This window comes from Lycorma delicatula, chromosome 1 (assembly GCF_047948215.1).
Source record: "Lycorma delicatula isolate Av1 chromosome 1, ASM4794821v1, whole genome shotgun sequence".
Taxonomy (NCBI): domain Eukaryota; kingdom Metazoa; phylum Arthropoda; class Insecta; order Hemiptera; family Fulgoridae; genus Lycorma; species Lycorma delicatula.
Window position 1 is genome coordinate 213370558 of NC_134455.1, and position 20584 is coordinate 213391141.

At 33.9% G+C, this 20584-nt stretch overlaps 2 protein-coding genes across 2 annotated transcripts; both read right to left on the reverse strand.

Moving 5' to 3' along the window:
• Positions 1-739: 739 nt before the first annotated feature.
• LOC142317752 (uncharacterized) lies at positions 740-1378 on the reverse strand. Its single transcript, XM_075354300.1, has one exon. The coding sequence runs from the start codon at positions 1376-1378 to the stop codon at positions 740-742; it is 639 nt and encodes a 212-aa protein (XP_075210415.1).
• Positions 1379-1401: 23 nt separating this feature from the next.
• Positions 1402-7224, reverse strand: LOC142317753 (uncharacterized). The gene is made up of 2 exons (XM_075354302.1): positions 7020-7224; positions 1402-3233 (listed from the first exon to the last, which is right to left on the reverse strand). The coding sequence occupies exons 1-2, from the start codon at positions 7222-7224 to the stop codon at positions 1402-1404; spliced, it is 2037 nt and encodes a 678-aa protein (XP_075210417.1).
• Between the last annotated feature and the right edge of the window lie 13360 nt (positions 7225-20584).

Here is a 20584-nt window from a genome sequence, read left to right on the forward strand (position 1 = left end):
CTTGAAGCGAGATCAGCTGGGTTTTCACTGCTTGAAACATGTCTCCAGTCCCTGATGTCTGTTAAGTTTTGAATTCTCGAAATTCTATTAGCAATGAAAACATTCCAGTTTGTGGAGATAGATGATATCCATGACAGAACTATCGTTGAATCGGTCCAGAAATACTTTTTGGTCACATTAATCTTCAAAGACGATAATGTTTTTTGAGCCAATTCTGATGCTAACGTAGCGCCGCATAACTCTAATCTTGGCAGCGTTTTCGCCTTGATTTGTTTTGGAACGACTCTTGTTTTGGAACAGATCAATCGGCTTTCAATGTGACCGTTTGCATATTCACTTCTTATATACGCACAGGCTCCATAACCTGCTTGAGACGCGTCAGAAAATGTATGTAGTTGCAGTGAAATGATTTGGGAGTCCGAGATGATACTTCTAGGAATTCGTAGTTGATTAAGGTCTGCTAATGAATGTTTGAATTGTATCCACTTGGTGTGAATATGGATAGGTACGCTGTCATCCCAGCATAACTTTAATTTCCATAAATCTTGTGTAATTACCTTTGCCTTCAAAATAATAGGACTAATTAAGCCTAGAGGATCAAAAAGTTTGGAAACCTCCGAGAGAATGGTTCTTTTTGTGACGCAATTCTTATCCTTAATATCTGTATTTATTGTAAACTGAAATGTATCATTTTGCGAGTTCCAGTGAATTTCAAGTGTTTTGACTGTATGGTCGTTTGTTATGTTGTAGTTGTGCCCTGAATCGCAATTTTCTGGTTCAGGTTTTCAATCAATTGATGGTTGTTTGCGCGCCATTTTCTTAAATTAAATCCCCCTTGTTTACAAGACTTTATTAATTGTGTCTGCACTTCTAAAGCTTCTGATATAGAATTTGTCCCAGTTAGCACATCATCCACATAAAAATCTGTGATAATAACCTCTGCTGCTTTAGGAAATGTATTAACACTGTGAAGTGCTAGTTGCTTTAAGGTTCTGGTGGCAAAAAATGGCGCTGAAGCTGTCCCATATGTAACAGTCAATAATCTGTACATTTTGATCGGTTGAGATGAATCTTCTCGCCAGAAAATTAGCTGATACTGTGTCTGTAGTGGTTCTACTAGAATTTGTCGATACATCTTCTCTATATCGGCGACCATTACATAGATGTGGGAGCGAAATCGTAGTACAATGGAGAATAATTCCTCCTGAACCACAGGTCCAACCATTAGACACTCATTCAATGAACAATTAGCATCCGACTTACAAAACGCGTCAAACACAACTCGAAGCTTGGTAGTAGTACTATTCTCCCTGACGACAGCGTGATGAGGAATGTGGTACCCTGATTTCTGTACCTCGTCGTCATTGACCAACTCCATGTGATTGAGGTCTTCGTATTCTTTCATAATTTGGCGTATTTTAGCTTTAATTCTGGGTTTAGGTTTAAACGTTTTTCCAATAAAAGAAACCGTCTTAATGCAATCTCTCGAGTTGAGCACAAATTGATGATGTTTGATTTAATTGGTAATTGAACGATAAACCTTCCTTCTTCATTTGTCTTTACTGTATGACAATAGATTTTCTCGCAAACTGCGTCTTCTCCTGTCAATAAGGTATCGGACATGTTGAAATGCAATTCTTCAACAGACCAAAATTTTTCAATTTGTTGTTGAACATCTTCTGATGATGATGCAAGACAGCAGTGTAGGGATAGAACATCCGAATGTGAAGACTCTGGTATCTTTCCGGATATTATCCAACCTAAGGAAGTTTTTTGCAGGATAGGATTCCCATCTGCCAATCGTATTTGTCCGACGCATAGAAGGTGATAAAAAACTTCTGCTCCAATGAGAGCATCAACCTTGTTCGGCTGGTAGAAAAATGGGTCAGCTAAATATATGTTAGGCGGAATAAACAATTTTGAAGTATCAATTGTTGAACTAGGTAGCATTTGAGTAACTTTAGGCAGCACTATAAAGTCTAGCTGAGTTTGAAAGTTAGAAAATTGTGACTTAATTGTAGTACTAACACGTGAATTAGCAACTGTACTCACATTATTGATTCCGCTAACATGAGCTTCGATATGCGTTCGATGGAGTTTCAGCTTTTGGCAAAGCGCTTCTGTCATAATGTTAACAGATGAACCAGGATCAAGTAACACTCTACATGTATAAGGTGTGCCACAAGAGTCTAATATTTCAATTAGTGCAGTAGCTAAAATAATTTGAGACAAATTATGGTTTTTGATTTGAGAAATGCATGAAACTGATGTAGGAATTGTCGTACTAAATGATTGGTTTGATATTTCTTGAATATCCGGTGGGTTATGGAATAGAGTGTTATGATTTTTAGAACATACTTCACAATGACTAGTAACCTTACATTCTTTAAACCTATGTCCTTGTCTTAAACAATTCAGACACAATTTTAATTTCATTACTTGACTGTTTCGTGCTTGCGGAGACATTTTATGAAATTCTGCACAAGTAAAGATTTTAAGGGTTTTTTTACATATCGGGCAGCTATCTGTTTTTGCGTTATTCCTTTCAGTGGCAAAATGAACGGAATTCTGTGTTTTATTAACTAAACGATTACCTTTAAATTCTGTTTTGGTTGGTTGAGCAAGACTAAATTTTCCTTGACAAGTAGTTGCAACAGCCTCTAACGTTTGCGCTCTTTTGTCAAGAAATTCCAGAAACTCTGCAAAGGTAGCAACACGATTAGGAGGAGCATGAATTTGCCATTCTTTTACTGAATTATAATCTAATTTAGTAGCCAACAGGTAAACTAACATAGTATCCCAAGTATCAGTAGGCTGTTTTAAAGATTTTAATGCCCTAATGTGAATGTTAGTTTCATCAATCATTTGTCTAATAGCAAAACTTGAATCCTTGTCTAACTTAGGATAATCAAACAAAGCCTTAATATGACGCTCAATAATGAGCCTTTCATTTTTAAATCTTTTAGTGAGTAACTCCCATGCACTTTTATAGTTCTGCGCAGCCAATTCGATTAATTTAGCAGCGCTTCCCCCTTTCAGGGATTGCCGTAAATAATAAAGTTTATGAACTTCGTCAATATCAGGGCTTTTATCGATAACAGCTGTAAATAATTTCTTAAAACTAATCCAGTCTCTTGCCAGTTCATGTTGAAATCTTTGATCTTCACTGATTAATTTCTTTTCTTCATCACATAATACAGATTTGTCAAGTATAATCAGTACTGTAACTATTGCTTGAGGAAAAAATAGGATATCACTATTATTTATCTCTTTGTTGTAATATTATCCCTCAGAATGATAATTTATTACCTTTATTTCCTCTTGAAATAGCGATAATTTCAATTGTGAGATTTTTCTGTGTGATATCCATCTATTGAAGTTAAAATGTTGGATATATGATTCATAAAATCCTGAGCTATAACATTATAATAATGCACAACAGTTGAAATACGATGATTGAAGTCAGAATGTTCAGCAATTGCTGTCATTTTATCACCTTTCTGATATTTTCCATTATCTTTTGTAGATCTAATCATAACATTAATAGCATTCTTTATCTCAACTATCTTACAGTTTGATGTTATAATCAATCTAGTGGGTCATTCCATTACAAGTGGATCAGGGGTCCCCAGTTGACCATCTCTAATCAAATTTTGTGTGGACATTCACTGTGGCCTTAAATATCATTTTACCAAATTGTAGCTCTGTATCTGCTATTGCTGATTTTCTGTGATCTCTTGCAAAAAGGGTACTTACTGGTAGTTTGTGCATACATGCAAAAAATTCTAACTTTGACTTATAATTTTGAATGCAATAATAAAGCTATAGGTTTGAGTTTAAATACTTTTGGTTAACATTTTATGCTGAATTCAAATATGTTATTCACATGTTTCTTTTAGCACCTGCTTTTGAGATATATCAGCAAAAATTCCAGCTAAAAAGTTGTTACAACATTTGTAAGTCAAGTTTGAGCTTATATAATTCCTTATCTAATACTTTAATAGGAGAGAGGCTTTGTAGCCTGATAAAGGGCATAATTGTGTGAAACATCCTAAAGTTTCAAATGAACTGGAGGCTTATGTCAGGAGATACTCATCATCAAACTTGGTCAAAAATCTTTCAGCTCAATTCTTGACCTACTTTGAAAGCTTATATCTCTACCTTCTTAGATATTGTTAGTTTTATAATATTAGAAAGAGAAACTTTTAATCTACAAAATCCACGCAGTTTGTTTTTTGACCCAGATTTCATAAGTGGCAGAAAAAACATATGAAAGATAATACTTCTTTCATACAGGGAGCAAGTTTTCTGTAATGTTTATGGATTAAATGAATACTCTCTAGTAGAAAGTAATTTTGTATAATATCATTCATTTTGCTGCCTGTTAATACAAAGTTTTTAACTGTATTAGCTGTACCTTGCCTTCTATTGAATGCAGAGGAGGCAATTTTAACTAATTATATTTGTTACGGCAAGCAAAAGTTTTTAAAATATTTATTACACATCCACAAAAATACTAAAATCATTAAAAAATGAAATATAGTTGTAGTGGTAATAAGAGAGTGCAATAAACTATTACAATATTATAGAACACAGTAGCATCAAAATAAAATAAAAATATCTAGAGTAGTTAGAAATGTTTTAGCACAATACTTTTAATTCCACTTCAGCTTAAATTGTCTCTCAATCATAGACTGGATGTATTCTGGATACATATATTGTCGTCCTGATGGTGTCGTTGATAGTGCTTCTTGATAGTCGTCGAAGAGTAGCAAAAATGTGCTGTTCTGGAATCCAGCAAGTGTCCTTTCTAAGCATTGTTGTTTCGCCCAATGATAAGAACAAGCTACACCATGATGGTGCATAAAACTAAACAGGGTAGGAAGTTCTTCAAAAGATACATCACATACATTTCCAGTGCACGAAGTATTGTCGTCATACACGTAAGCCACATTTGGCCTGGTTGCAAGCTGGTAAGTGATATCCCTTGAGTAGGTTTATCAGTTAATAAAATATTTTAACCAACAGTTAAAAGACCAGACAGGTAGATTTACAGCGTGCATTCATTAGCAAAATGTTATATCGAAATGATATTTATAAAGATTTTATTAGACTTGGAAGAATGTCTGTCACACTGTTAATTGAGTTAAATTGTACACTAAATGCAAAAATGGTTTTAAGCCAAATTAAATTGAATTTTAAGTAGCCTATATGACAGAAGAAGAGAATGGGGGTTGAAGAGGAAAGGACTACTGAAGCTTTTGAAATATGATGCTACTGCAGATTGATGAAAGTCCAGTGGGTGGATAGTGTCCAAGGAGATGCTAAGGAGGGTCAATGTAGCAAAGCTCTGTGACTTAAATATTTTAAAGCAAAGAAGAGATAAATGGGTTGGCCATTTGTTAAGGCATGCTGGGCTAATAAAAACAATAATAAAAGAAACTGTGGAAGTGAAAAACACTAGAGGTAGGCCAAGACTGAGTTACATTTATCAAATTATGTATGATATGGATTGTAGAACTTATATGGAGTTGAAGGGACTTGCAGGGAATCATAATGTATGGAGATCACCTGCAAACCAATCCTAGGATTGACAACAAAAGAAGAGGGAAGAGAGCAAGAGAATGCACTGGCCGATTGAACTAAATTTTTAAGCATTCATAATTACTTATAAAATAGCTATATTTTTCTGTTAATTTATTTTTACACAAAAGTATCTTTGCAAAAGATTTATAAGATCTAGATTGCGATACAAAATAATGCAATAAAAATAAGTTTAAAAAAAAATGAAGTATGTTACAAAAAAACAAACAAGTTGGTTATTTTTTACAGATGATTAATTCACCATATAAGCTTGTGCTTGGGAATGTGTAATTAAAATTTTGTAACATATGAAAAATGCTGATTGGAATTTGAACCTGGAACCTTCCAGATGAAAGATTAACCCCCATGCTACCACCTATCATGGAGGTTGGCAAATATACTGTAAATACTATCTATCTTTCTATCTATATATATATAAATTGTTACCACATATATGCCTAATTTAACATCGGCGGGTGATAACGGTAGCAACGATGTGAGCTGGCGCACTGTACACGGACGCGGTGATACAAGCATCACTCCCACCACGCAGTTCTCCCACCATAGCGGCGCTGCAGCCCCACCACTCTCAGGCTCCAATAAAAGAGCGTGCACGAGAGTGAATTTCAATTCATCGTCGACCTTCACTTGGAGAAGACCAAGTAGAAAAAGATGGAAGAAGAAAGAAGAAGTTCCACGCCCTGGGACCTCCCCACGGATGCCAACATCCCCGCCGGAGCAGCAGGCCTGGTCGGCCCGCCGAAGGGCCGCTGGACACGGACGCTAACTTCCCGCTCCAGCTCGTCGGCTTCAATCGCCCTGACCGGCGGACTCAGCAGCAGGATCCGGCCCAGGAGGGATCGCTCGGGGAGAACCACCTCGACGCGCCGGCGAAGGACGACCGACGCCAAACCGACAATGCGGGGCTCTGGGGGCCAGCACTGCCACGCTGAAGTGGTGACCCAACTGTCACTGAGGGCAAGCTGCAACTCCGCGACTTCGACGGAGACCAGCTTTCGGACCCAACAGCTCTTCTCAGAGAACGCAAAAAACGGCCCTTTTCAGAGCCACCACAAGGTTATGAATTACGAGCCGTAGAAGCCAATCGATAATAGCCCTTCTCAGGGCTACCATAAGGTTAGTAAGTGCTACGTGCCATCGAAGACATTCGGTGACTATATATTTATATATATCATTCAGTAAACAAGGTTGTACCCTGAAAAAGTACATTTAGTTACTCATAATTTATATCTTACTGGTTGGCCTTTCAGTCTAATAAGAACATTTCACTCAAGTAATGAAAAATTAGAAGTAGGGAAGTGATTCTCTACTTCTGATCTCAGGACACTATCATAAGTCTTTTCAATATCTATAAATATCTTGACAAAATTATTCCCGTATCCCATCACCTCTCCATCTCTTGCCTCATTGCAAACATGAAATCTGTGGTTGATTATCCCATCTGAAATCATACTGTTTCTCTTCTAACTGACTTTCAACCTTTCTTCTTATTCCTTTTTCCAAAATCCTTTCAAATATTTTGGCAGCATGGTATATCAGTATCATTCCTCTATCATTTTTTAACACTTTCTTATCACCTTTCTTGAACAGTGGTACATCTTTACAGCGATCATCTGGCATTCTTTTTTTATTCCACACTGTTCTAAATATTCTGTACAGCCAATGCACTATTAAGTCACCATCCACTCATATCATCTCTACCTCCACTTTACCGTAGCCAGCAGCTTTTCCCAATTTCATTCCCATTACAGCTTTCACAACTTCAGCCATCATTATACATGCTTCCTCCAACCCCCTCTTCACCTAATCCATCTTTCCCACTGTGTTTTCCATTAGGCTACCCCAGTCAACATTCAGGAATTCATAAAAATATTCTTTCTATCTATCTCAGATATCCTCCTCCTTCACCATCACTTCCCCGACTTGATTTTTATCAACATTGCAATATCAATTTCATATCATCTTTTCTCACAAGATGATACAAATATTAAAAACTGCTGGCTTCAGATGATACCAGCTGCTATGGTGCAATGGAGCAATGTATCAGAATTAGGACTCTCTGCTAAAGCATGTCGGGTGACTGAAGTGCTTGCCCTCTCATTTAAACACCTCCGTGCTTTCAAGGGCTCCTTCGTTATTGGTCGTTCAAAATCTTCAGTTTTTAGTGTCTTTTTCTTGCTTCTTGCTTCTCAGTTCCCTGAATGGGGATTTTTCAGTTCTTACTTTAACATTTTTGGTTTCACCTTCTTTCTCAGTAGTTCCCGATGGAAAAAACTCTTCTGGTTGTTCACATCTGTTGTCTTCTTTAATGGTTTTGGGCTTCTCTGGTTGGTCATTTATTATACACTCAACCATATTGGCTAAAACTGGTGCTAGTTCTAATATCACATATTTTGACTTGAAAGATGTAGTAGATGCCGCAGCAATCTATGTATACGACATTACCTTCGGAGATCTATTTTGAACAATTTTCTTGGCTAAAGTAGCTGACCTTTTGAATGGTCTTTACCTCTTGAATTGCTACTTCTTGCGTATACGTTGGACAGTTCCGGAATCTTGGTGGGTGATGGCCATGAGAATTAACACAAACAGATGGATCTCTGACGGATCCTATGGACGTAGAGAGTCACCACAAGCACAGATCTGTTTTCTTGTACAACGTGTTGGAGTATGTCCAAATCTTTTACATCCAAAGCACCGCAATAGAATCGGGATAAACGCACGTACGTCTAATCTATGGAATCTAGTCTTTATTTTTTACGGACACTTTGGTTTATTGAAGGTCAGGATATGCGACGCAGACGATACAACTTCTCAATTTCATCGTGTGTTTAAACGTCAACTCTCAACAACTTTGAGAGTTCATGTAGCTCTTCAACGATTTCCTCTTCGGTGCAGTTCAACAACTCCAAATATCAATTCAGTTAGTCAGTTGGAAATCTTTAACTAAAAAATTGTGTTTTTTTGTCAGAGGGGTTCATGAAATATTAAAAGTATCTACTAAAACTGCGACATGCAAAATTTGAGTTGATTAACATACTTTCGCTTATTAAGTCTGTAATAAGTTTACTGTGTAGCTATACAGAATAGCGAGGAAGATAAAAATAAAAATTAGTAACATTTGTATAAATTTGAGTACCCAATGTAATAATAATAATATTAATAACACTAATAATAAAAATAATAGTAGTTTAAGCCAGTGTTTCCCAACCTGTGGGGCGTGATAACACTAAATGGAAGGCGCGAGCATATCGAAAAGAAAATATTATTAAAAAAATTTATTAATTTACTGAAAGAAATGAAAAAAATACATTCTGACGTAAATAAATTATAAAATACATATTTACACTTATAAATAGGATTGTATCAGTACTGCACAATATATTTAATAATTAACTTATCAATACTAAATTAAAAACAAGTTTAATAATTATTAATGACTACCTTGGGCCTGTCTTGCAGAGCAAAGTTTTCGAAGCATGGTTTAATATTAGAAATAGACACTAAGTTCTTTTTCTATATTTATCTGAGATCAATATTTTATTTTCAAAGCAGCTACCGCAGAAAAGGTAGGACGTTGAAAATTGTAATAGTATACGAAATGTTCTTGTTTTCAGTGCAGAAAACTCATCATCCACCACTGCCTAAAATTCGAAGAGTGATCTATTATTAAATTGTCTTTTGACTTCACCACTTGCCGTAAAGTCTATGAAGATTTCTTTTTCAGCAGTTGAGAGCCCTTCGAGAGTATTTTGAAATAAATTCCTAACGCCCCGTAACTTGCTACCAAGCTGTCATCAACAAGAAAATACTTTTTAAAATTCTTTGCCAGCATAACTAAATGATTTTCAATGGCTGCAAAAACAACTTTCACATGTTCTTCAACCTTGTAAGTTTTAACACATTCATCCACATTTGCAAACATTTCTAGGTATTTTACTTTAAATTTCTGCTCCATAATTCCAATTTTCTACAAAAAGCATTAACTTTATCACTCGTATCCAACATATGTATATTTCCTTCTTGGAGTTGAAGATTCAAGATATTTAATTTCTCGAATATGTCGATCAAGTAGCTCAATACTATCACAAATAAACCATCTTGAAACTTCTCGGCTTTCGGTCGATTTTCCAGTTTTAGAACAACGGCAATTTTATCTCTGGCTGAGGCAAAAACAAGGCTGAGACATGCCTTTTGCAGGGGTTCTGAAGATGTTCTAAATGGTAAAGCCCATAAGGGATAGGTACAGAAGGAGTGGAGTGGCGACCGAAATTGCCACATGGAGGGTGTCTTCCCCTAATGGGTTAGGATGTGCTACAAAGTGCAGAAAAGTCCATGTCTTTACAAAGTGCAGAAAAGATTCTTGATTTTAGGGGTCTCATTTTTATATAATTTACAACGGTTACAACCGTCGTTAGCACAATATTCAGACCAGGACTCATTTATTTGGAAACCAAAGCTTCTCTGTGGATCATGCAATGTGTCCAGACACACTGTGGAGATGTTTGTTTCACATGTGCTTGTATACTCTGGAATCTTCCAGACACTGAATGAGCACCATCGCACCGATGGTGCTCATTCAGCACCAGAATATGCACCACATTCTGATGCAATTTTTCCACTCTGTTTGCCTTGTTTATGAAATCATTTAAGATAGCAAATAATGCAAGTATTGCTGCTTTGAGTTCTATTGGTTTGCAGAAAAATAGTTCTTCTACTGCTGACATACCATCACAAAATCGAAAATAGGCAATGAAATGAGCATCTTTATTGCTATCTCTTGCCTCATCAAGCTGAACTGAAAACAATTTGCCACGCAACTTCCCGAAAAGCTGCTGCTGTACATTTTCAGCTATATCACAAATTTAACAGGCGACAGTATCATTTGTGAGGTATGGACTGCAATTGTTTGGAAAAATTAACTCCAAACATAATTTCTACAATCTCAACTGCCACTGGCAAAATACGCTGTTCACCAATGGTGTGAAGCTTTTTACATCTGGCTATTTTATATGAAACTTTGTAAGAGGCAAGTAAAGCTTTTTTTCATTCACAGACAAGGTTCTTTTTTTCAAATGATGTTTTCAGAATGATGTTCAGAAGAATTCTCGGGGTTTGTTAACGTACTTACTCACTATGAAGCGTTCCCAAATGTCGTGTAAGTTTATTAGGTTTCATGCTGTCTGCTACGTATGTGCATGGTATCTCGCATAGCAAAAACAATTAACCGTAGGATGTTGAAATTTTGGATTTAGTACTGTTGTAACATTTAATTGTGTACCTCCCCTTTTGATTGCAATCGACTGGACCAAAAGTGCCCAAAAAGCCAAAAATCAAAAAAATTTGTACTCTGGACTTTTTCTTAATTGCAGTAATAAACCCTCATCGAGAAATTTTCAACGATGTATCATAAGCCATTTCATTGGTACCAGAGTTATAGCCAAATAAAATTTTAATTAATGAAATATTTGGATCTCACAAGGGGAAGGCACAACGGTTCAAATCCGACTTCATTTCCGATTTTTTCTTTTAATTTAAATATATTGATTTATAAATAATTTTTAACCTCTGATTGTAAAAAAAATGTACAATAAATAATAATTCAATAATAACAATAAAAAATAAATAATAATAAAAAAATCATTAATTATTAATGAAATAAAATTTTATGCACTTTTAAAAATGTGTATATGTAATTTAATAGGCGTACAAGGAAGTCATGTGGTGTCCACATCAGATTGTTTAATTTTAATTGAACATTTTAATTAGAATCGTATTATTTTTATTTATGCATTTGTTTCAGTCTACTTGATAATAAATATCGCTATAAAATTTAGTAACTTTCTTGTTTGTTTTTGTTTTCATTTTGCTGATGGTTGCATCATAATAATTTAAAAAACATATAAGAGTAATAAAGGGACTTTACTCTAACCTAATATCTCAGGTAAGATTGTGAATTAATAATTGCAAAAATATTTTATGGTAATAAAAATTAATATTTTAGCAATTGTGTAACTGTCCACTTTTATTAAAGAATTGGAGGATCGTATCTCACTTTCAAATGAAATAAGTTTAAATGAAGTGCAGCAAAAAATGTGTATATGTAATTTAATAGGCGTACGAGATAGTCATGTAGTGTCCACACCAGATTTAATTTCTAAAGTTAGTTGCTAAAAAAAAAAAAAAAGAGTGACTTGATAACACATTTAAATAATAAAAATGTTAAATTGTCCTTTAAAAATTCGTTTTAGCATGAAAAAATATATTTTTAGACAATGCCAATTATTTTAATTCATTCATTTTATTTATTAGAAAAAAAAATTATAAACGTATTTGAGCATCGTTTAATAAATATGAAAATTATCAGAAAGATAAAGTGTCTAAACAATACATTCAATTTAAATTGTTTTTGTTGTAAGAAATTGGTATTGATGAAAAGGAAAACAGAAACAAAACACAATAAACTAAAATTACTATTGTACGAATATTTTTTATATAATTATTAAAAAAAATTTGTTTCAATGTTATTTACTATTTGTTTAGCCTATAGCCATTTCCGTGCTTGAGATTTTCATTTTTATAAAAAATTACACATTTTTTCATCGTTTTTGTTATAAGTGACTATAGTTTGTTTTTTTAACCTCTGCGGCCACCGTTAGGTATTACTTCAGAGGATGAAATAAATAACAATTTTTGTAACGTGAGAAAATGCCATGCCTGATGCCTGACCGGGATTTGAACCCGGGAACTCTGGATGAAAGACCGAGACGCTACCACTCGCCCCACGGAGGTCGACGACAATAATTTATTTAGTAATTTAGATTGGTGCGTATGTTTTTTTTGCAAAAATGTAGTGCAATGTGGGATTTTTTGTTTTGTTTTTTATTTATTAAATTTATCTACAACATTTATTTATTTGTTTATTAAATAAATGAAGTTTTTTACAATATTTCCTCAAAAATATTCAGTTTTTGGCATAATTGTCGAAGCAGCATAATTAAGAACTAAACTATTTTTTAATGTTGTACAGTGTGAAGAAAACGATAAAACTTGACTTGAAGAATGCGTGAAATGAAATGATGGCCATCGCAAAATCTAGTATTTGAACTTAAAATTTTTTAAGATGTTATTAAATAAACAGCTAGTTTTTAGTAAAGCTCTTTTTTAAATGTATAAAAATATTACATTTTTAAAACTCGATTTTATTAGTTCTTTCATTAGAACAACAAAAATAAAAAGAGTTAACTAAAAATTAACGCTAAGTTTTACATGTATTATGTAAATTAATTTATATTATGTGTAATTAATACTCCTAAGTTAAAAAAAATTAACTTGTATAATTAAATTTCTGTCTAAAAAATATTTAAGATATTATGTAAACAATAAAATATAATCAATATTAGTCTTTTGTGGCACTCCGCTGTACTAAATTTACCAGACTATTGCCACTTCTTACTGCACTTCTTCATGTTGGAGAGAAAAAAAGGCTATTTTTTTATATAAATATAAAATTGCATTAATTTTATAATTTTTAATAAAGGAGGGTCTTTATTTGGAAATTAAAACAGATTGTGGAAAGTCTATAATCTCAAAAAAAGAAGAAATTCACGCGTCTATATGTTTTTGTTTGTTTAACCTCCGGGACCACCGTAAGGTATTGCTTCAGAGGATAAGGTGGCTGACAATGTAGCGTGTGAAAATGCCATGCATGACCGGAATTCAAACCCGGTACCTGCGGACGTGTCTATATGTTGAGTTCATTATTTTTAACTTATTTTCTTTAGCCTTTTAACATATTTTTAAAACGTTTTAAAAGTATTTAAAAACTTTTCCTAATTCAGTTTGAATTTTCAAATTTTTAATTAAAGTTTCAAATTTTTTCTTAAGTTTCTAATTGTATTATGATATCTTGTTCAATAGTTTTTACATTTCACGTTAATTCAAAAACGTAAATTGTAATACAGTAATATTTAAGATGAATAATTACAGTAAATGGAATTCATAATTAAAAATATGATAAATAAGTGTTTTTGTTTATTTTTAAAATTCATTATCTAACTTTACATTTCAAAACTCTGTATGACTAGATTAAAAAAAAGATATAGAGGTCTGCATCATCTTTCAAAGTAAGTACTATTTGACTGAAAATTAATATTTTATTTACTTTATTTTTTAAGGAGTCAAAAGGTCTACGACACACGATTTATCGTATAAAATTTGACTAGGAAAAACAAAAGTTAAACCCGTTGTTTACCGCTATTCTTGCTTTTTAGGTATTATAAACGAAATTGCGTAACTACAAAATAAATGAAAAAAAAAGTATCAGTTTTTTTTACTGCAGTTCAAGTTAAGATTTCACTTAGTAAAACATTAGTATGTGTTATTTTTTAAAAGCGACTTAAACAATGTTAAAAAACATTTATTAAAAATGTTAATCTACTAAAACGATATAGCAATATTCAAAATATTGATTTTAGGTTAATAAAAATCAAACGATCAAAATTTTATTCAATAGCTTACCAATTGTGAATATATAACGACAGTGTTTTTAATATTATTATATATTTGTCTGAAAACTATAAACAACCACAATAATAAGTACAAAAACAAGAAAAGTGTTTTATAAAAAATACTGTTTCTTTTACATAAAAATATATATATTAAACAATCGGTTAAATGAAACATATTTCGTTGTTACAAGACCATTTTAAAACTCTGCAACGATAATCGATACCTTGACTTCTGAAGTCAGTTTAAGTCTGGAATAACAGGTACTTTTAAGCAGCTTATTTACATGATATTCATACGAATACTAATATTAGTATCTAGTGGTTTACTCGTCCATCAAAGTATACTAGTGGATACCGGTATACTTTGATGTGGTTACTTATTAATTACACGTCTTAGGATCGGTCGGCCTGAATCTGTACAAGACTACACCTCATTTACATGACATACATTTCATCCTCATCTCATTTGGTCAGGGGGGGGGGGATTGCTTATTGTTCATTAGTTGAACAGATTGCAGAGTACATGTTAGGAAAATAACGAGTGTTTCGAAAAGGAAGCAACCCCTTTGTTTAACGATGTGAATTTATTACAAAAATATTAATTTTAATAAAATATTTATACAAAAAAATTCAAATTACCTTTATTAAGTTTACAAAAGATGTTCAAAATGATTTCCTGTGATCCCGATGCAGGTTCGTACACGTTTCATAACATTTACAGCCACTTTTTGTAATGTTTACTCAGTAATGTTTGAAATCTCACTTTCAGTGTTAGCCTTCAATTGAAATGTATGAGGATTATTTTAAAAAAATACACTTTTTAAATACCTCTGAAGGAAAAGCTGGTGTGAGATCTGCGGATCTTGGAAGTCGAAATCCTTTTAATACGAGGATTATTTTTTTTTCAACGTCCGAACGGTCGCAAATTAAAAAAATTAAAAAATCGAATGAACCTTTACGCATGTGTTGCGCAGCTCTAGTATGGCCTTCAATCACGCCGCGTCACTTCGTTTAGTTCTGAACACGCAGCTAGCTCGTAAACATGTCTACAATAGCATCTCCCGCCAAGTGTGAAGTGCGTGCCGTAATTCGATTTCTTCGGGCTGAGGGGTGTAATGCAGCGGAAATTCATCGACGAATAACTAATTTGTACGGTGAAACTTCAATGAGTGACAGCAAAGTGCGACAGTGGTGCAGGAACTTTAAAGCAGGACGTACAGATGGTCATGTTGCAGGGGGTCAGGGAAGGAAGCGTGTGTCAACCGATGATCTCGTTGAACGAGTGGATGAGGCAATTCGAGAATATCGTCGGTTCACAATTTCTGTATTGAATGATTCGTTTCCTTAAATTTCAAGGTCAGCTCTCTACATCATTGTGAGTGAGAGACTTCAGTACCGCAAACTGTTTGCGAGATGGGTTCCCAAGATGCTGTCCGACCATCACAAAGCCATTATTATGGACGCCTCCCAAACGTTTCTCCAGCGCTACCACAATGAAGGAGAAGATTTTTTAAACAAAATTGTCACAGGGTACAAGACATGGGTCCATTTCGAAACTGAAGCAACAAAAGAACAATCCAAACAGTGGATGCATTCTCATCCTCCCAGTAAACCAAAGAAGTTCAAGCGAACCTTCTCCAGCAGAAAGTGTTTGGCTACTGTGTTCTGGGACCGGAATGGAGTTCTCTTGGTGGAATTCATGGAACATGGCACGACCATCATTGCAGCCTCATTCTGCGTGACTCTTCAACGTCTACGAAGGGCAATTCAGAATAAGCAGAGAGGAATGTTGTCATCAGGCATTATCTTTCTCCATGCCGCACACTGCAGCTGTAACAAAGAACCTCCTGCAGCGTTTTTGTTGGGAAGTGTTTGATCACCCACCATTCAGCCCGGACTTGGCTCCATCCAATTTTCACCTTTTTTCTCACATGAAATGCTGGCTAGGAGGACAACATTTTGGCACAGCTGTAGACCAGCTAGAAACATGGCTGAAAACACAGGTATTGTAACAATACTCTGTTGTTGGATTTTTGTAGCTGGAGTTTCATCATTAATTAAAGACAACTGGTAAAATGAAATAAAGATGTCTTTTACTCCAGATAAAAATCAATAGCCAGAGTTCATCCAAGTTTCAGTGTTGATGAAATGATAAGGAATAATACAAAAGAGTCAAGTATTACAGTTCTATACTGCATTTTTTAATAGATTTTTTTTTTTTTATCAGTTGATGCAGTCTTTAAATAGTGATACAGCTCATTTTTAAATAATAGTTATAAAAAAAACATGGATAAAAAGGTTCCTAAGTTGTAGAAATCTGAGAAGCTACAAATAAGAAAAATTATTACTCAAGCAAAATGATGGATTTTTAACTTAAAACAGTTAGACACCCTCTCATTTAAGAAATCAAAATCACCAAACAAATAAAAAAAATAGATTCATTCACCAATTTAATTTGAATAGTCAGTAAGACTGTTTGATGTAGTTCAGTCAGTAACAAATGGATATGCTGCTATTAAGAATAATTTGAAAGCGAATTGGATTGCAGAATAATGATGTAATCCTGTTGTATGACGCTTGCTCAACCGGTATTGGGGATCAACTGAGAAAAAAAGCTTTAGTCAAGATTTTATAAAGTGTGTTTTATCTTGTTTGTTAAAAGAACATCTGCAGGAGAAATAATTTCTAACAATAAACAACTGAATATTTAAGTGCAAGACTGGCTTCATTGAAAAAACAAAAAAGATGGGTCAAGTATATAATTTTATTGGGAGATCATCTTGAGAAATAATTAACATTCAATATTTGTAAAAAAAAAATAACAGCAATATCAGTGTTATTTTTTGGTTATTCTTCTAAACAGTCTTTTAGTCTACTTCTGGAATATCCTAAGTCTTCATAAGAGCTTTATGATGGCAGAGCTTTAGTACCAGACTTTACAGTAGAAAAAACCCATACAAAAGTTAGTTTTTAGATATTTTCATGTTCTTTGTAACCTTGATGGGTATATTATTATTGTAAACTGTAGAGTGGCCCATTATGAATGTACATGAAAACAGCAAACATTCTTTCACTTCTTCCTTACCACTATAACTTATCATTCTCCACTAAGTTCAGACATCTAGGTTTAAGACAATCTTAAATTTATTGAAGGTTGATTACTTGCATAACAAAATTAAGTATCCATCAAATCCAATCAATATCGCACAATACATATTTGCATACAAAAGGGTAAATCATTACATTTAGTATAATGGATGTACTGTGAAATCAACTGATGTCCTCTACATACATAATACATTTCATCAATGGATATATTTTTATACAAATTTCAATGCTTATTTCTCAAAATGAAAATTACATAACTTAAATTGATGCGATAGAATCCCTCACCTAGCAGCCTTCCATCCTGTTTCTACACCATTTATCAACAGTATCTAATACTGCCCTTGTTTCTGGGTTAGTTTCAGGTGTCTCTTCTTAAATGTTTTTGCCTCAAAATCATTAGGATTCCTCAGTTGTGATAAATTTATTTCTAGTTCACTTCTATGGTGTTTCCTTTGTTGTTACTAATGTCTCGCTATTGCTATGTAATCTCTACTTTTTTTTCTGTTACAAACTAATCTCATGCTAAAGTTGGTCTTATTCATTATAAATATTTACTTATATCAGTTCTATGGTTTAAATGAACCCTTTTCGATTTTGTAAAAATTTTGTCAACTTTTCTAATCCAATTATCTACAAACTATCTCTATCTGCTATTTTATTATCTATCTACTTACCAGTCTTAATTTTCTGCAGTCAGTTTCATATATTTACAATCTTGAAAAATCTTACACTACCCTTTATCTTATACCTAAAAATTCAATATACTCCTCTATTCTAGATCTCCTACGACATACAGTGGCAAACAAATTAATCCGAACACAGTATTTTTAACATAAGGTTTTATTTTTAAAAGAAAAAATGTTTCTATTTAAAGTTACTCAAATCTAATAGTTTATCTGCCCCCCTTTGTTTCTGATTACCTCATTAATCCTCTTTGGCATTGATTCCACTAAGGTAGAACAATGATTTTTGATTTCATCTCAAAACCAAACCTGTACCACTGAACTAATAAAGTCAGTTTTTGTGCTACAATTTATATTTCCAAGTGTTCTTTTTAGTATGGCCCATAAATTTTCAATGAGATTGAGGTCAGGGGAGTTCCCTGGTCATGACAGCACTCAATTTTTTTGGTTTTTGATGTGTGATATGGTGCAAGGTCTTGTTGGAAAATGAGTTCTGGGTTCTCCTGCATAAGTGGGACTATTTTTCTTTCGCATATGTATTTTTATTGGTCCGATTTCATCATCCCATCCAAAGGCATAAGTGCTCCTGGCCCTTCATGTGTAAAACATTCCCAAAATATCTATTTGGCTGGGTATTTGGAAGCTTGTTGCAGGTGTGCTGGCATAGTAGTCTTATCTGCTGACTTACAAATGTAAGCTACTCTCTCCCCTAGTACAAAGAAATGAGTCGCGTCTGAAAAAATAACTTTTTTCCACATCTCAATAGTCCAATCTTTATGTTCCTTTGCCCATTGAATTCTTTTTATCTTCATAACCTGTGTCAGTTACTGCTTCTTTTTAGGTTTCCAAGCAATCCTTCCCACTGCCAACAATCTTCTATAAACTGTCATATTAGGAACATTAGTCCCACTGGTTCTAAAGTCCCTATTAAGGTCAACAGCTGACAATCTTGGATTAACTTTGCTTTTTCTTATTAATAATCGATCCTGTGTAGGTGTGGTTTTATTTTTCCATCCTCATGTCCCTTTTCTCTTTGGAGAGACGGAACCTGTTTCCCTAAACCTTTTCATGATTTCATTTATAGCCCGTAACCCGACACTACACTTACTGGTAATCTAAGTCATTTGTGTGTGTTGGAACAGAGCAACAATTTTTTACCGCTTTTGTGGGGTTATATCCATTGTATTAACTAGAAACATATAACAGAAACTCACAAGGTCACCAAAAACTAATTGACAATGAATTAAAAAAGCATAAAAACCACTAGTTCTGTTTATATATGAAGTAACAACATAATATGAAACACCAAACAGCAAGCAATCTGCCACAGAATGAAAATTCCCTACAACAGAACAAAAATTCCCTTTGTTTGGATTAATTTGTTCACACTGTAGTCTTTCATTCATATTTAACTAAATCACTCTGTAACCACTACCACTACCCTGGTATTGTAACTTCCAACAACCCTTTCTTATGCTGTATTTTGCAAAATTTTTCTCCTTTCCAAATTTATTTTATATCTAGAGCCATATCTATTTCATAGTTGTTCTTTTGTTTCTCTTCTTCATTAAATATCATTTTTTCATATAACATCTGTTCTACTATATCTTCTACTCTACGTACACTATCTCTATCTTTACCAATTCTGAACTTTTAATCTACTTCAAAATACATAATACAGTTATCTTTCTTTCTTGATCTTGCCCAATCATTGCTGCCACTTTCTCAACATATTCTGTATGTTGAGAAAGTGGCTATCTTTATTTATCATTATTATTCTTACAAGCATGAGTTAAAGAACACAGCGTGAGGCAGAGGCCTTTAGTTAGGCAGGAAGGGCAAACAAAAGAAGCGAGCTATGACAGGGTAAATATCCCCTGACCACAATGGAAATGCAAATAACCATATAGTACAGGTGAGCCCATGACAGGGATGCTAGTAGTATATCTTACCTTAATTTTTCATTAAAGTTTTTTATGGAATCCTGCATTTTGTCATGATTAAATAATTTCATTACTGCAAAATAAAAATACTAAAATAATGAAAATTGTATATTAATTTACACCATCTCCCTCAAACCCCTGAGAATTCTATTTCCATGGAGATTTTTAGCACTTTCCAAATATGTCTGCTCACTTAGGTCCACCTGATCTGGCAACAAAGAGCTCTCATCTCTTGAATAATATCGTAAATGTTTATTCTTGGTCTCCTTCCTTCGTTCTTTTGTTTTCCCTCCAAGCCTCTTCCCTTTTCTCCTCATTCTCCTTAATTGCTTTCACAGAACTTTCATTATTTATGACTATTCGTCAATTTCAATTCTCCTTCTCACTAATTACACTTTTCTCACATCAGCTTCACTCCTCACTAATTACACTCGCTACATTCCTTTCCAAATAGTTTTGAAATTGTATTGACCAACTTATTCAGTGGGCCAACACACTTTCTTTTATTTTTTGCTTCTTAACCACCCTGCTCTTCCCCTCTACTATGATAATCACTTCACATTTAAATAGATGTTTACTCTTCTAGAACAAATTCATTAGTCAATTCATATTCTACATACAGTCTAACTTCCTTTAACTGGCACAGTTACTAATTAAATTCGAGGTACTGACACCCGTGACTGTTTCAAGTACATATTCATAACAATTCAACATGCTTCAGCTATGCTAAGCCAGG

Excerpts from the sequence above, each read along its gene's own strand:
- LOC142317753 (XM_075354302.1), bottom strand. The coding sequence starts at position 7,224 with ATGCCAGATGATCGCTGTAAAGATGTACCACTGTTCAAGAAAGGTGAT. Across the intron at positions 3,234-7,019 it reads TAATCAACCACAGATTTCAT|CAATAGTTACAGTACTGATT; the intron begins GTTTGCAATGAG and ends TTTTTCCTCAAG.
- LOC142317752 (XM_075354300.1), bottom strand. The coding sequence starts at position 1,378 with ATGGAGTTGGTCAATGACGACGAGGTACAGAAATCAGGGTACCACATT.